This window comes from Ambystoma mexicanum, chromosome 4p, assembly GCF_040938575.1.
Source record: "Ambystoma mexicanum isolate Mex_15411 chromosome 4p, UKY_AmexF1_1, whole genome shotgun sequence".
Lineage (NCBI taxonomy): Eukaryota > Metazoa > Chordata > Amphibia > Caudata > Ambystomatidae > Ambystoma > Ambystoma mexicanum.
In genome coordinates, this window is record NC_090927.1 from 1044641432 (window position 1) to 1044657311 (window position 15880).

At 52.1% G+C, this 15880-nt stretch overlaps 1 protein-coding gene across 1 annotated transcript in view; it reads left to right on the top strand.

Annotated features, from left to right (window-relative positions):
• The window catches only part of MAN1A1 (mannosidase alpha class 1A member 1), a 538906-nt gene that overhangs the window by 470632 nt on the left and 52394 nt on the right, over positions 1-15880 (top strand). Inside the window, exon 10 of the mRNA XM_069606607.1 lies at positions 1568-1740. Coding sequence (XP_069462708.1) covers positions 1568-1740 — 173 coding nt within the window. The remainder of the gene's footprint in view (positions 1-1567; positions 1741-15880) is intronic.

Consider the following 15880-nt stretch of genomic DNA (forward strand, 5'->3'; position numbering starts at 1 on the left):
GATAGTTCCTGCCGGTGAAGGCCCCTGCCCCGGCATGGGAACTCAACGTGGTGCTGACCAGGCTCATGGGGGCGCCATTCGAGCCCCTGCATTCGGCACCGTTGAAGTTCCTGTCGTGGAAGACTGCGTTTCTTGTGGCCATCACCTCCGCACAGCGAGTGGGAGAGATCAAGGCCCTATCCTGCAAGCCTCCATACTTGACTTTTCATGACATGAGTGGTGCTGAGGACGCACCCCTATTTTATGCCCAAGGTTCCGTCGGACTTCCACCTCAACGAGCCCTTGGCGTTACCTGTTTTCTTCCCGTCGCCATCGTCACCGGCCGAGAGGACTCTGCATTTGCTGGATGTGGCTAGAGCGCTGAAGTTCTACGTGGACCGCACGAAGAGTTTTCGGAAGACATCACAGCTATTTGTAAACTTTGGACTTGTGTACCAAGGGAGGGCTCTCTCGAAGGCTTCCATTTCCAGATGGCTCTCCGGCTGCATCACGCACTGTCATCGGTTGGCAAACCGACCGTTGCCTGGCCGTCCGAGCCCATTCGACCAGAGCTATCGCTGCTACCACGGCGTTCTCGTCTGGTGTGCCGCTGCTGGAAATCTGCAGGGCTACTATGTGGAGGTCGCTGCACACCTTCACGAGATTCTACTGCGTCGACCGGGATTCCAGGGAGGAGTCCAGGGTCGGCCAAGAGGTGCTGCGCAACCTGTTCGCCTAAGGTGAGCCTGGTGAGGAGGTAAGAATTGCTTAATGTTGAGTTTTTGATGTAATGCTTAATGTTTAGCCTTTTCCACCTCCCGTTGGTTGTGCATGTGTGTACTGCTATGTATTCTTATATTCATGAGCATGTGAATCCATGCCAGACCCCATGCTGTAGAAGGAACAAGTTAACTGTAACTGTTGTTCTCCAGCATGGGTCTGGCATGGATTCACATGCGAACCCTCCCTCCTACACCTCTGCTGCTCTTCACTTGGTCATACTGCCACTTTGCATGCTACCAAATCTGAAGATGGCTGCCGGAGGTGGGGCTTGGGGAGAGGGCAGTCATTGGCTGGGGGGGGAGTATGACCCAGAGACCAGTGATTGGTTACTACTGAGAAAGACAGATCAGAAACGAAACTGATACTGATTTTTTTCTTTACCGAGGATTCCCGGCCTGACGATGGGGAATATTCGTGAGCATGTGAATCCATGCCAGACCCATGCTGGAGAACAAGTTACAGGTAAGTAACTTGTTCCTTCTGTGGCAAAGCCGAACTAATTTAATATTCTGTAGTTAATCACAAGCCAATCAGAAGAAAATCTATGGTGGTAAATACACTATGCACTGCAAATCAGTTTCCCCAGATTCTACTATATTGAATTTATAGTAAATCTGTATGCAGAGATAATTATGCCTGGTAATCCTTAAAAGCTGAAGACAATGATTGGTGGACTAAATTGCGAGCTTGTGCTTGCATATAGTTTTTCTCAGCAAGAGGTTTACTGTGTTAGTTAGGAATGTACACATTGTCGTTAAATATTGATGCAGGAAATAAAAACTGTATATTTTGTTTCCCCTTTCAGCCTTGAAACTGGGACCAGAAGCTTTTAGGTTTGATGGTGGGGTCGAAGCGATTGCTACAAGGCAAAATGAAAAATATTATATTTTGAGACCCGAAGTTATAGAAACCTATATGTATATGTGGCGATTCACTCATGATCCGAAGTACCGACAGTGGGGCTGGGAAGCTGTTCAGGTATGTTCAGTGTATTTTTCTTCACCCTTTTCATTGGATTCAACACAGTTTGCTGGTGGGGGTGGCGGTCCAAATGTTGAAAGTAATTGCTAAATATTACTCACTTTACTGATGCAGCAAGTTTGCCTTCTGTCTCTGAACTCCTCAATTAACCACACCCTAAGTGCGCTCTATAGCATACTGGACACATATATTCAGCCTGTTGTCTAATTGTGCATGTCCACGAAGGCAATGGATTAGTTTGCATTACAATTATTGCATGATTGGTAACAAAGGCATTTCATCTGCGATAAAGTAATTTGCATGACATAGCATCAACATGGGCTGCCCCTTAACTTTACATGTGAGCATAGTAACGCTGTGAGTAGCAATGTTCAGGTTTGCAGCTTGATGTGTGGTTACCAAGGTATGTTACCTATTGCTGGTCCCTTTTGAACTGAGCATATCTGGCCGAATTGTATTGTGTCCATGTGTGTAGCTATCCCTGGTGTAGTGCACTTACAGAGATGGTCAAGGGTAGGCTGTGCACCACAGCTTTTACAGCATGTGCATAGGCGACCATTCCACCCGTGAGGTGAATTCCTGCTTTGGTGTGGTAGGCGCGACTCCCTGTGAGCCCTCAGGTAGGGAGGAGTGTGTGACACAGTGCCATTTTGACACTTGGGGCTGTGATTTTGATTGGCTGGGCAGGAAAAACACGGGAACAAGTGTCTGCTGAGTCCGCTGATGTACCTGCATGATCAGGCACCTATTTGCCGTCTAGCATGGGCTCGGTAGTGCTTTCTCATGAAGGCACTGCCTGGGGCCTAGACCCGGTAGTAGAGCAATGCCCCTCGGTAGATTTCACAGTACTAGAACCTTTCAGAAGGATCCTTTGACTAGTAGCTCTAGAAGCCTAGGTCCCGTGGCTGGTTAGAGGAACCGTACAAACCCTCCCACTTGGGGTCTTCACAGTAAAGGAATCGCCCTTGCGAGGTGTTTTGGTGAAGAGAGTACTTACCTTGCGCATTTACTTCCTACATACGCATTCCTTCAAGTGTTCAGGAGGAGATCTGGAAAATGGCTCCCTCCACCTGGCAATGGTTCTTCAATGACCTATGGGTTCAGCATGCAACGCACCAACAACCTTCCTAGTCGTGGTCCTTATAGACACTGTAGACACAGCGCATGCAGATCCGCAGCCGGGAATGATCCGTCACAGGAAGGGCACCTACTGAAGCCTGTCCGGGCCGACATGCACCAGGGAGGACGAGGCACCGGAGGTCAATGGAATTGTAGAATTAAGAAAAAATTAAATTAAGAAACACCTGTTCCCAGGAGACAAGCAGTTGCATGGGATTATGAGGGAAAAGGCCTCAACCACCAGTGCAGCTGAAGTAGGTCCGCTCCTGTCGCAGTGGAAAGAGAACTGAGGTGTGGCGTCCGAGGGCAGAGTCAGGGGAACGCATGCTCCTGGTACCATGCCTGCATGTGCAGCAAAATCTAAAGGGGGAAAGGCTTTTTTGTGTGAAAAGGGAGTGTATGGACTAGGAGTAGGTAAATCACTACTGTGAGTAACTTGTAATTAATCCATAACAGTTTGCCATTCAAAGTCTTGACTGCCATCCTATTGAACACCCAAACTCCATACACTTAAGCACTCCCGCGCAGATGTGGATTAAGTTGAGACCCTCATCCAGGGTAACCTGAAATACATGCACACACAGGATGCCTGATTAGGCTCTGTCGAGAGCTACAGCCATGTTGGCTGTTCCTCGTGGTCCAAACAAAGACCACTAATCAAAACGACCAGAGCACAGGATTGTAACAATTCATTGACAACTCAATAGCCACCATATCTGGTCATTTGGCTACAAATACATGGAAAAGGGTATAGGACGTTGTTGCCAACAATAAAACCTATAGCTGGCTGCAATTATCCTACCTCCCAACACACTATGTGTGAGACAACTCGCCCAGGAATGGAATGGGGTGCCCAACTAGCACCCTGCCATAGTAGCCATCTAGGCAACGACACACCAAAAAAGAGATGCAACTGTCTGAGGACATTGGTAGAAGTACCTCTGACAGTAAAAGGAAAGTCAAAAACCAAGACATCCAGAAACAAAGTTAGGGGACTCAGCCAGCACGGATTTCATCTGGTTCACGGGATGCAGTTAATCCCTTTTGAGTTTTACATTCCAGGGGCTGGGTGGCTTTCCCACTTTAGTGTATTGTGAAGGAAGGATAGAAATGAATTCAGTGATGTTGGAAATCAGAAAATATTAAATTTGTCACAGGATAGATTCCCAAATGTAAGGTTTTCCTAGAAGTTGCAGTAGCTATTAATTCTTAGAAAAGTGTAAAGGTGCCTGTCCCTGACATGATCCATTTGGAACTATTTAATGAAGAGCCCTTTGTTTGGGTTTCCTACTTAATTGAATCAGGGAATTACATCTGATGTTGCTTTCTTGGCGCTCTACACAGATTATCCCAATTTTAAAAAGAGGGGGACGGACAAGCCAGGCAACTATTGTCCAATCTCCAGTTAATTGTGCTGGGAAGATCTATGAGAAATTCTGTTGAGGGCTGGAATAGACGACTGAGGCAAGGTTAGTCCAAAAGGTTCATCCATTGGCAGGCTCACTTTCACAAAGGCGTGGGCATGGTCCATCAAGCGTTTTACATTATTGTACGACGCGTATGGGGCTTTACTGAAAAATTCATATATATCCCATTTGTTCTCAAAACGGCATTTGGTGGTGTCCCGGGATGTGAGCTTTGAAGGAGTCAAATTCTTTTATGGCTCAAACTCTGGTTAGTTGGTGCCTTGAAGGTGGAGAATGAAAAGGTCATCGGACACAGTTTTGTTTTCACTCCTGTGTTAATGCATTTACAGACCAATTTCCTCCCTCCTTGCTGATGTTCCTAAACTACGATAACACTGCCATTCTAATGTACATTGCGGATGCTGTGCTAATCTCCAAAATCCTCTGATCTTGGGAAGCAATTTAACAGATTTTTTTAAATTTATTTTTTTTAACTTTTATTTTTGTTGGCAGAGGTTTACAACAAACACGCATGACAAAGCTGATTGAGCAAACAGCGTATACATGAATAGCTTTGAAATATACACAGAATCAAAGACACAGTGAGTGGGAGGAAGTTAAGGATGTATCGGTTCATAGTGTCAGATCAGTTCATAGTGGGGCCGGGTACTAGCCACTCTCCGATGACCTCCTTTCATGATTGTTGAGGTAGGTATTGAATGCGGTCCATATGTTCCTGGGGCGGGATTGGGTGGGGAGCATGTTGAGGAACTCTTCTTCGCAGGTCCGAGACCACGTAAGCAGGCTCAGCCATTACTGAAACGTCAGGGGTGGGAGGAGGACTATTCCAGTTATGCAATATATATTTCTTAGCCACCATACAGCTTATATTAAGGAATTTGGCCATGCTTCTAATGTCCTCGGCTCTCCACTCCCCAAACAGGATCCCCAATGGATCAGGGTCAATAGCAGTGTCAAGGATCTCTGCTACTGTCTCTAGGATTTCCCCCCAGAATTCCCCCAATTTATGGCAGGTCAAAAACATATGCAAATGGTCCACATCTGCCGCCTTGCAGCGGGGGCAAGAGCGTGCTGTGGTGTGGGCAAACCTAGAGATCCTGCGGGGGGTGTAATACAGCCCGTTCAGTCATTTGTACTGCATAACACAATAGCGAAAGTTTAGAGAGACCTGAGTATGTAGACACATTTTCTCCAGCATGGGGTCTGGCATGGCTTCACATGCTCATGAATATTGCCCGTCGTCAGGCTGGGAATCCTCGGTAAAGAAAAAATCAGTTTGTTTTGTTTCTGAACTGTCTTTCTAGTAGTAACCAATCACTGGTCTCTGGGTCATACTGCCCCCAGCCAATGACTGCCCTCTCCCTAAGCCCCTCCTCTGGCAGCCATCCTCAGATTTTTACCGCACGTTCAAGTTTTGGGAGTCCTCATGCTACTGCATTTTGCGATTTTGAAAAAAAATAAATAAATAAAAAGATTTTAATATAATTTTTCAGTCAATCGAGCCTCAAGCTCCACCGTTTCTACTTCCGATCAACGGTGACCTGTTTCGAAATTTTCTACGCCCCTCAAGAGTGAAGTTTTCGTCGAGTTACGCTTCTTGGAGGATTCCAGAAGACCTTGAGGCCTACCCTGTGGACATGGACCAGGACAAAGGAAGCTCGACGGCCGGATCCAAGCTGTTCAGGAACTGCCATGAATGCGGATTGCAGAATGTCTTCAAGGAGGACGAGCATTCTAGATGCCTCTGCTGCCTTCACGAAGACAAAACTCATGTGGAGAAGGACTGTGCGTTTTGCAAGAACATGTCGGAGCGGACCATGAAGGATTGGCGTATCCGCCTCACCAACTGGCTGTAAGGGAAGAGCCCAGCGGTAGGTGAGAAGGAGAGGTCGGAGTGGTCGTCGAAGTCCTTTGAGGGCTCTCCGGCGACGGGGGCCCAACAAAAGGCAAAGCACTGCGAGTCTGCGGGCACCGGGAGTGCCAAACAGTCGGCTCCTCGGCTGCCAAGCAGGGCACACTTTCACCGACGCCAACAACCACAAGCCAACGCTCTGGCTCAGGGAAGAGGAAATTGGTGAACCTGGGTAAGCTTTTGGAGAAGTCCCGGTCGATCCCAACGGAGACAGCCGAGGGGGAGCGAGGCAGTGACCCTGCCCCCAAGGTGAAGGCCTCAAGCATGCCTAAAGTCGTAAAGGCCTTGATTCACCCGGCTAAGGCCTCTATCGAGGGAGTCGTGGCGGCCCTGGCAAAGCCTGTGGAGGCGACCTCGGGGCCAAGAGTTTCCCTGCCACTGCGCAGGGAATCCTCTTTTCAGCCCATTGATAAGACCCCCGGTGGAAAAAGAGGGGGTGGGGGCAGTGGCCAACACAGATACAGCCTCTGAAGAGGAGCTGGCTGGAGTCGTGAAGATCTTGAACAAGAAGTTTGGGGAGGTCTGGTCCACGGGAGGGATCCCGACGAGGCGGACGAAGAAAGTGACGGTGGTGCCGACGAGGGTCCAGTGGAGGCAGAGAATTCCACTCCGCAACCATCGCAGCCGGTACCTGAGCCACAGGACAACTCGGGAGCCATCCAGGCCTTATGTATGGAGATAAGGATGAGGTTGCCCTTACACCCAACGGACGATCCAGCGGACCCTGGCCTGTCGGGAAGCCCTCCAAGCAAGCGGAGGAGAGTTCATCCCCCCCCCCGCCCTTCCAGCCTTCATCTCCTTCCCCTGATCATAGGGATGACACGGGAACAGAGACGGCCACGACGGGGACGGATGACGACGGTGGTAACGACGGGATGGGCCTTCCATCACCACCTCCTCGGGCCTCCCACCCGACGAAATTGGCTCCTTCCACGCCATGATCGCCAGGGCATCCAAGCTCTTCGAGCTCTGCCCCGAAGAACAGAAGAATGAATGCTTCCTCGATCAACGGCATGAGGCCAAGAGGAAGACTGTCCTCTCGGTCCCGTTACTTGACGACACCTGGGACGAGGGGCTGTCACTCCTGAAGAACCCGTCCACGACTCCTGCCAAGAGACCGGTACGAGAAGAAGTACCGGGTCCCGGATTCTGCCCCTCTATGCCTTAGGGCGCAACCGACCCCGGATTCAGTCATCTCGGCGGTGGCCAAGAAGAAGGTGGCAGGGGCTACGGCTTCAACTTCAACCACCCCGCCGGACGACGAGTGGAAGAAACTGGACGCCATGGGACGACGGGTCATCTTGTCGGCGGCGACGACGATTAAGGTGGCCAACGCCCTAGCGATTGTGGCCCACTACGATAGGGAGCTTTGGTTTAAGATCGCTCCTCTGCTGGACTTCCTCCTGGACGACAAGAGGGCGGAGGCCCTGGAGATCCTGCAGGAAGGCGAGGTGGCATCGGACCACAACATAACGGTGGCCACGGACATTGCTGACACCGGTTTCCGCCAGTTGGGCAACAGTGTTTGTCTTCGACAGCGTGGTTGACTCAAGGCGACCGATTTCTGCCAGGACGTGCAAACTAGAGTTTTGACATGCCGTTTGACGGGAACAACCTGTTTGGCAAGACAGTGGGCGAGCCATCAAAGCCGACACAGGCGGCTCGGGCCTTGGGAGTTTTACAGCAACGGCGGCCGTCCTTTCGTAACTCCGGAGGCAAGCATGGTGCCTCCAAAGGATTCGGCGGCGGCAAGGCAGCTGCCAAGCAGGACTGAACCGGCCGTAGTGTCGGGCCCCCACCTGGGCACCCCGGTGGGAGGCCGGCTGGCGAAGTTCATCAGCGTGTGGGAGTCCATCTCCACCGACCGATGGGTGCTGGATGCCCTGGCCTGCTGACACACTCTCGAGTTTCTAAAGAAGTGCCCCCACATTCCACCCGTGGCCAGGAAGGAAAACCACAGCCCTCAACTGCTGTTGGAAGTAAGGGCGATGCTGAAGAAAGGAGACATCGAGCTCGTCCCAAGGAGGCTCTGGGGCTCCGGTGTACTCGCGGTACTTCCTCGTCAGAAAGAAGACCGGCGGTTGGCGACTCATCCTGAACCTTCATAGTTTAAACAAGTACATCAAGTCCCAGAAGTTCCGGATGGTCACCCTCCAGCATGTGCTGGGGCAGCTGGAGGAAGGTGACTTCCTATCGTTGCTGGACTTGGAGGATGCCTACTTCCACATTCCCATTCTAAAAGGACATTGAAAGTTTCTCAGATTCGTAGTCCAAGGGCGGCACTACCAGTTCAAGGCCCTTCCTTTCGGTTTGAAGTCGGCGCCCAGGGTGTTCACCAAGTGCCTAGCACCAGTGGCGGCGTGGCTCTGCCTGCAGGGGATCCACGTCTACCCCTATCTAGACGACTGGCTCATCCAAGTAAGGACAAGAGAACTCTCCATCGAGCACACAATGAAGACGTCCACTGCTCACGGATCTGGGATTCTCCATCTTTGTGAAATCCCACCTGGTTCCGTCGCAAGTCGCCCTGTTCCTGGTAGTCAGGCTCGACACAGTGGCACAAGTGGCCTCCCCGTCGGAGGAAAGGACGAAGGCCATCCTGGGCAAGGTGCAGCGACTGTCTACCATGGACGTGGCCAAGGTGAGGTCCATCAAGTCCCATTTCGGCATGAAGTCCTCGTGTCTCTACCTCGTGCGCCTGTGCAGGCTACGGATGCGTCCACTGCAAGAGTTTATCGACGCCCATTGGATGCAAGCGGCGGGCAGCTTCGAAGACAGGATCTCGCTCAATGAGACCTTCCTCCAAGCGATCCGGTGGTGGGGCACCCGCACCTATCTGGTGGCAGGTATGGACTTCCAGACTCCGACACATCAGGAGACGGTGACGACGGACGCCTCCCTGGAGGGATGGGGAGCGCACACCGGAGATCTCCACGCAAGAGGCCTTTGGCTCCCGGATGAGAGGTCACTCCACCTCAACGTACTGGAGCTCCGGGCCATGTTCTGGGCACTCGGGTCGTTCCTTCCGTCCCTCAAGGGCAGGGTGGTGAGGATCTTCACCGACAACACCACCACGATGTTCTACATCCGGAAGCAGGGAGGTACCAGATCCCCATCCCTATCCAAGGAAGCGCAGGATCTGTTCGACTGGGCCGTCGTCCAGGGTGTGTTTCTGGTACCCTTCCACCTGGCAGGAATAAAGAACACCATTGCTGACTCACTCAGCAGGGAGCTGCGCTCGTGCCACGAGTGGGAACTACGACAGGATCAAGTGGATATGCTGTTCCGACGATGGGGCAATCCCCAGGTCGACTTTTTCGCGACGGCGAAGAACACCAGGTGTCGGAAGTTTGCCAGCAGGTTTCCCCAGCCGGGGAGCCTGGGCGATGCCTTCTCAGTCCCCTGGGACAGCCTGTTCCTGTATGCGTTCCCACCGTTGCTGCTGGGACTCATCAATCAACTCAGACGGTCCCGGTGCAGGATGATCCTCGTCGCACCAGCGTGGCCGAGACAGATCTGGTTTCCAGACCTTCTGGACATGTCAGCGCCCCCCCCCCTCCAGTCAAACTGCCGACGGACGTGGATCTCCTCGCCAGAGAAGGAGGCGCCATCCTCCACCATGACCCGGGGTTGCTGAACTTGCAGGCCTGGCTCCTGCAGCACTAGAGTTTGGAGGGTACGATATCCCAGCGGACTGCAAGGAGGTGCTTGCAAAGGCCAGGGCATCCACGACTCTCGAGCTATGGACATAAGTGGAAGAGGTTCTCTGTCTGGTGCCGCGCACAGAAGATGAACCCCCTGCGGATTACGGCCCCCCAGGTGCTGCCGTACCTACTGTCGCTGGCCAAGGCGGGGCTATCGCATGCCTCCATCAAGATACACCTAGCGGCGATCTCCCGCTACACCAGAACTCCGGGACGATCATCTCTGTGGTCCCATCGCCTAGTAAAGGAGTTTATGAAAGGACTGTTCGGATCATTCCCGCCGGTGAAGGTTCCAGCCACGGCGTGGGAACTCAACATGGTACTGAGCAGGCTCATGGGGCCGCCATTCAAGCCTCTGCATTCGGCACTGTTGAAGGTCCTATCATTGAAGACCGCATTTCTTGTGGCCATCACCTCTGCACGACGAGTGGGAGAGATCCAGGCCCTCTCCTGTAAACCTCCACACCTGACTTTCCACAAAACAAGGGTGATGCTGAGGATGCACCCCTCCTTCATGCCCAAGGTGCCGTCGGACTTCCATCTCAACGAGCCCTTGGTGTTGCCTGTTTTCTTCCCGTCTCCGGCTGAGAGGACTTTGCACTTGCTGGATGTAGCTAGAGTGCTGAAATTCTATGTGGACCGTACGAAGAGCCTTCGGAAGACATCACACTTTGGACCTGTGAACCAAGGGAAGGCCCTCTCAAAGGCTTCCATTTCCAGGTGGCTCTCCGGCTGCATCGTGCACTGTCATCGGTTGGAAAACCGACTGTTGTCCGGCCGTCGGAGAGCCCATTCGACCAGAGCGATCGCTGCTACCTCGGCGTTCCGATCTGGTGTGCCCCTGCTGCACATCTGCAGGGCTGCTACGTGGAGGTCGACACACGATTCTACTGCATCGACTGGGATTCCAGGGAGGAGTCCAGGGTCGGCCAAGCAGTGCTGCGCAACCTGTTCGCCTGAAGGTGGGCCTGGTGAGGAGGAAAGAGATGCTTAATGTTGAGTTGATAAAATGCTTGATGTTGAGCCTTGCCACCTCCTGTGGTTGTGCATATGTGTACTGCTATGTATTCTTGTATTCATGAGCATGTGAATCCATGCCAGACCCCATGCTGGCGAAGGAACAAGTTACTTACCTGTAACTTGTTCTGCAGCATGGATCTGGCATGGATTCAATTGTGAACCCTCCCTCCTACTCCTCTGTGGCTTTTCACTTGGTCCTACTGCCACTTTACGTGCTACCAAATGTGAGGATGGCTGCCAGAGGAGGTGTTTAGGGAGAGGGCAGTCATTGGCTGGGGGCAGTATGACCCAGAGACCAGTGATTGCTTACTACTAGAAAGACAGTTCAGAAACTAAACTGAAACTGATTTTTTTCTTTACAGAGGATTCCCAGCCTGACGACAGGGAATATTCATGAGCATGTGAATCCATGCTGGAGAACAACAGTTACAGGTAAGTAACTTGTGCATTCTCCCAGATCTGGTTGGAGATCTCCAGGCCGAGCTCCTCCGCCCACCTCCCACGTGCCCTGGGTGCCTAGACTGGTACTGTCCCCTGCAATATCTTATATAGAAAGGAGGCGACGGCATGGGCGCTGCCCGAGTTGGCGATTGTAAGCGATCACCGGGGTGTCCGGGGGTTCGTTAGGGAAGATGGGCCATACAGCTCGAAATGCAGCCGAGAGTCTGTAATATTGCAAGGCCTCTAGGGCAGACCCAGAGTGACACGACTTCCATGTCTGAGGATCAATGAACCTGCCATTGGGATAGATGTCCGACGATGCATGATAGCCCAAAGCCCCCCAGTACCGAGCTAAGGCAATGTCATGTGTTGGTTCTAGACCAGGAAAGGACCATACAGGGAGCTATTTATAATATGGGGGGGGGGGGGTGGGATTCTGCTGTTGGCTGTAACAGCCGTTTCCAGGCGTGCAAGGTAGAGCCGACCGGATCAATGGGAGAGTCAGGGACGTAATGCTGATGTAGTATAAGGGACATTACGTTGATCCCACCGGCCGCCAAGACCTCCAGTTTTACGTGTGGGCGGGTCGGAGCACTGGGGTACCAGTGAGTGGTGTGTTGAGCCTGTGCTGCTGTCCAGTAGAGGACCAGGTCGAGAGCGGTGAACTCCCCCTTGTCTGTATATGGGTGTCATTCCAGCCCATTTCTTGGGCACCGCACCGGAGTGCCAAAGGAACTGTGCACATGATTCGTGTAGTTTTGTGAAGTGTTTCATCCCGGGCCATACGGGAACGTTGCTGATGGTTAAAGCACTTGGGGAAGTAGGACTATTTTGATGAGGGAGAGCCTACTGACCAGGGATAATGGGAGAGAACGCCACCGTACCATTTTCGCCTCAGCCATCTGTGCTACGGCTAAGTAGTTGTCTGCGAGCAGGGTGGGCTTAGTTAGGGACACCTGGACTCCCAAATATCTAATGCCGTACGGGGCCAGCGGAGAGGGTACTCAGTGCCTGGTTGTTGGGTGGAGTTGGTGAGTGGGAAGACCTCGAACTTAGAGTAGTTGATTGTAAATCCCGAAAGGGTGCCAATGTGTGTGGTGTCTCGTAATGTGGGGTCCAAGTGTGTGTTGGGGTTTCTAATATATAGTAGTACATCGTCTGCGTAAAGAGACACGATTTCAGGGGGGTCTTTAAGTCTTATCCCCCTGTGGGAGTGGCGTGCCCGAACGTGGTCTGCCATCGGCTCTATTGCAAGAGGGAAGAGGATCAGGGAGGATGGGCAGCCTTGGCGGGTGCCCCTGGAGAGTGTAAACAAGGTGGATGTTAAGGAGTTGGCCCGCACCCTCGCCACAGGGGAGGTGTATAGTAATTTAATATATCCAATCATATTGGGGCCAATGCCCATCGTCTCCAATACCAGCCACATGTCCCTCCACGAAACCATGTCAAACGCTTTGTGAGCGTTGTGTGACCGCGACGGCATGTGCATCTTGATCAATACGAGACATCACATTAAATAGCCGCTTAATGTTGTGAGCGGTAGACCTCTCAGGTACGAAGCCTGCTTGGTCTTCATGGAGCAGGTGTATCATGAACGGGAGGAAGCGGTTCGCTATCACCTTGGCAAAAATCTTGGTGTCCAGGTTCATAAGGGAGAGTGGTCTGTATGACTCAAATTCATCGGGGGGCTTGTCGGGTTTGAGCAGTATCATTATAACGGCTTCACGCAAGGAGGGGGGGAAATGGACATGCGGAGCGACTCGTCCCAGACTTCCAACAGCTTGGGAGCCAGAATGGCTATGTGTTCTTGATAAAATTCTGCAGTGAGTCCATCAGGGACTGGGAGATGGCTCTGACTATCTCGTCCAGGGTGATTGGGGAGTCCAATTGGAGGGGGAAATGCATGTCGTGGGTATTTGATCCCACATGTGGTGTTCAATGTGCTCGGGGGGCTGAGAGTACAAGGACTTGTAGAACTCAGTGAAGATATCCAGTATCTGTTGGTCTGACCACTGTGGAATGCCCTGTTCATCCTTAATGCATGTGATCTGGGCGTGACCCTATTCCCCTCTCATAAGAGCTGCTAGTGTTTTCCCGGGTCTGTCCCCCTGGTCGTACCTGCGAGCAGCTTGCGGGCGGCTAAAGTATTGGGCTTCACTGGTAGCGAGTGTATTGTATGTCTAGAGTTCCTCGCTGCTTGAGGCGAGTTTGGCGGGGTCAGCTGCGGTTGAGCACTGCAGTTCGAGCTCCCGTAGTTTGGTTTCAGATTGGCCGAGGGCACCCCTTATTGTTTTTAGAACTCCCGCCTCCCTGGATATGGACATCCCCCTTATGTATGCTTTGAAGGCATCCTACCTGACCCCGATGGTAGTGGCCTGGGGGGGTATTGTGCACGAAGAAGGATTTGATGTCAGCGAGTATGTCCGCCCTAAAGACAATGTCCTTTAGGGCCGCAGCTTTAAAGCGCTGTGTGGTGAATGTCGGGACAGGCACTCCCAGCTCCACTGCTATGGTGATTGGGGCGTGGTCCGATAGTGTGAGTCAATCTGTGCTTCAGCCACCCTGCCCATCATTTCACAGCACACTAGGAATAGGTCGATTCTGGAGGAACTATCATGTACCGAAGAATAATACGTATATTCGCGGCGTTGGGGGTATAGTGTCCTCCAGACGTCGCAGATATTGAGTCACCCCATGGCTGAGTAACCTGCATGCGGCGCTGGACAGGGGGCGGATGGCGGTCCCGGTCCTGTCCAGGTCATTGTCCAATATGAGGTTCATGTACCCCCCCCCCCCCAAATAATCTGGATTCCCACGCAGCCCAGCAGTATGGACGTTGGTGTCCACAAACTCTGGGGAATCTACATTGGGACTTTATGAATTTACGAGAAGATACTCCCGGTTTATTATGGTGCTATGTAGGATAACTTATCGTCCATCGGGATCTATGTAGCTCTTGTGTGATGTAAATTTAAAGGATCTGTGGATCATTGTTAGCACGCCCCTGGCTTGAGTAGAATAGGAAGTGTAGTATCTGGTAGGACCCCATGATGGTGCCATACTCCCTGCCAGGCGACCATTGGAGTGCGTTTCTTGTGATAACAATATTTTGCAGCCATGTCTACTGGCATAAGCCATAATCTTGCGAGCCTTAGTGGCCCCGGATGTTCCAGGACATTATGGTAGTGGGCATTTCACTTGCTTATGGGAAATCCCAGCTCACCTGTCTTGGCATGCATTTGCAGTTTGCGTGGTCATTATTTAGACAAGCCAGCATAGTGCATGCTGGCAGTCCGCCGCTGCCTTTTATGGTATAACTCCCCAAAGCACCTCCTCCCACCTCGCTCGCCGTCCAGTAGCTCCCAGAGGCGGTCATCACCTCCCGCACCCGCCCGTAACAAACATTGCCCCAACAATGGGTGTCAACGTGGACCGGTCATTCTGTTGGCCCAACAGGGGCTCACACCAACCAAACATTCAGATGTCAGTTTGCAACCGCAGTGGGGTTCACTGTTGCCGTGTTGCCAGTAACACAGGATAAAAGTAGCAAATAAGTACCACGTGGGTACATGGATTCGGCTTTGAAAGTATTTTGATCATAGTTTTCCCTGAAGGAGACATATGGACCATTGAATAAAGATGATGCAGAAGTAACTCGGGCCCCGTTGTTCTCCAGCATGGGGTCTGGCATGGATTCACATGCTCATGAATATTCCCCGTCGTCAGGCTGGGAATCCTCGGTAAAGAAAAATCAGTTTCAGTTTCGTTTCTGATCTGTCTTTCGTAGTAGTAACCAATCACTGATCTCTGCGTCGTACTGACCACAGCCAATGACTGCCATCTCCCTAAACCCCACCTCTGGCAGCCATCTTCAGATTTTTACCGCACGTTCAAGTGTTGGGATCCTCGTGCTATTGCTCTTGAGCTTTAGTGCTCTTTTCGCGCTTTTTCTTAGGAAAATGTTCTCTTTTTCGGTCAAAAGAGCCTCAAGCTCCACCGTTTCTTTATCCTATCAACGGGGACCCGTATCGGATTCTTCTACGCCCCTCAAGGGTGAAGATTTTGTCGAGCCACCCTTTTGGAGGACTCCAGAAGTTTCTCAGGCCCATCTCGATCATGGCCCAAGAGAAGGGAAGCTCGACGCCCGGAAAGCTGTTCAGGGTCTGCCCTGGATGCCAGCTTCAGAATGTCTTTGAGGACGAACACTCCCTCTGCCTCTACTGCCTGCATGAGGACAAGACTCACGTGGAGAAGGACTGTGCGTTTTGCGGCAATATGTCGGAGCGGACCATGAAGGACCGCCATCTGCGTCTCGCCAACTGGCTGGAAGGGAAGAGCCCGTCAGGCGAGAAGAAGAAGTAGTCCGAGTGGTCTTCTGAGACCTTTGAGGGCGCCCGACGACGGGGGTCCAACAGAAGGCCAAGCACCGCGAGTCAGCTGGCACCGGGTGCGCCGAACGGTCTGGCTCTACGGGCGGCAGGCAGGGCGCATCCTCCCCGGCGCCATCAACCACA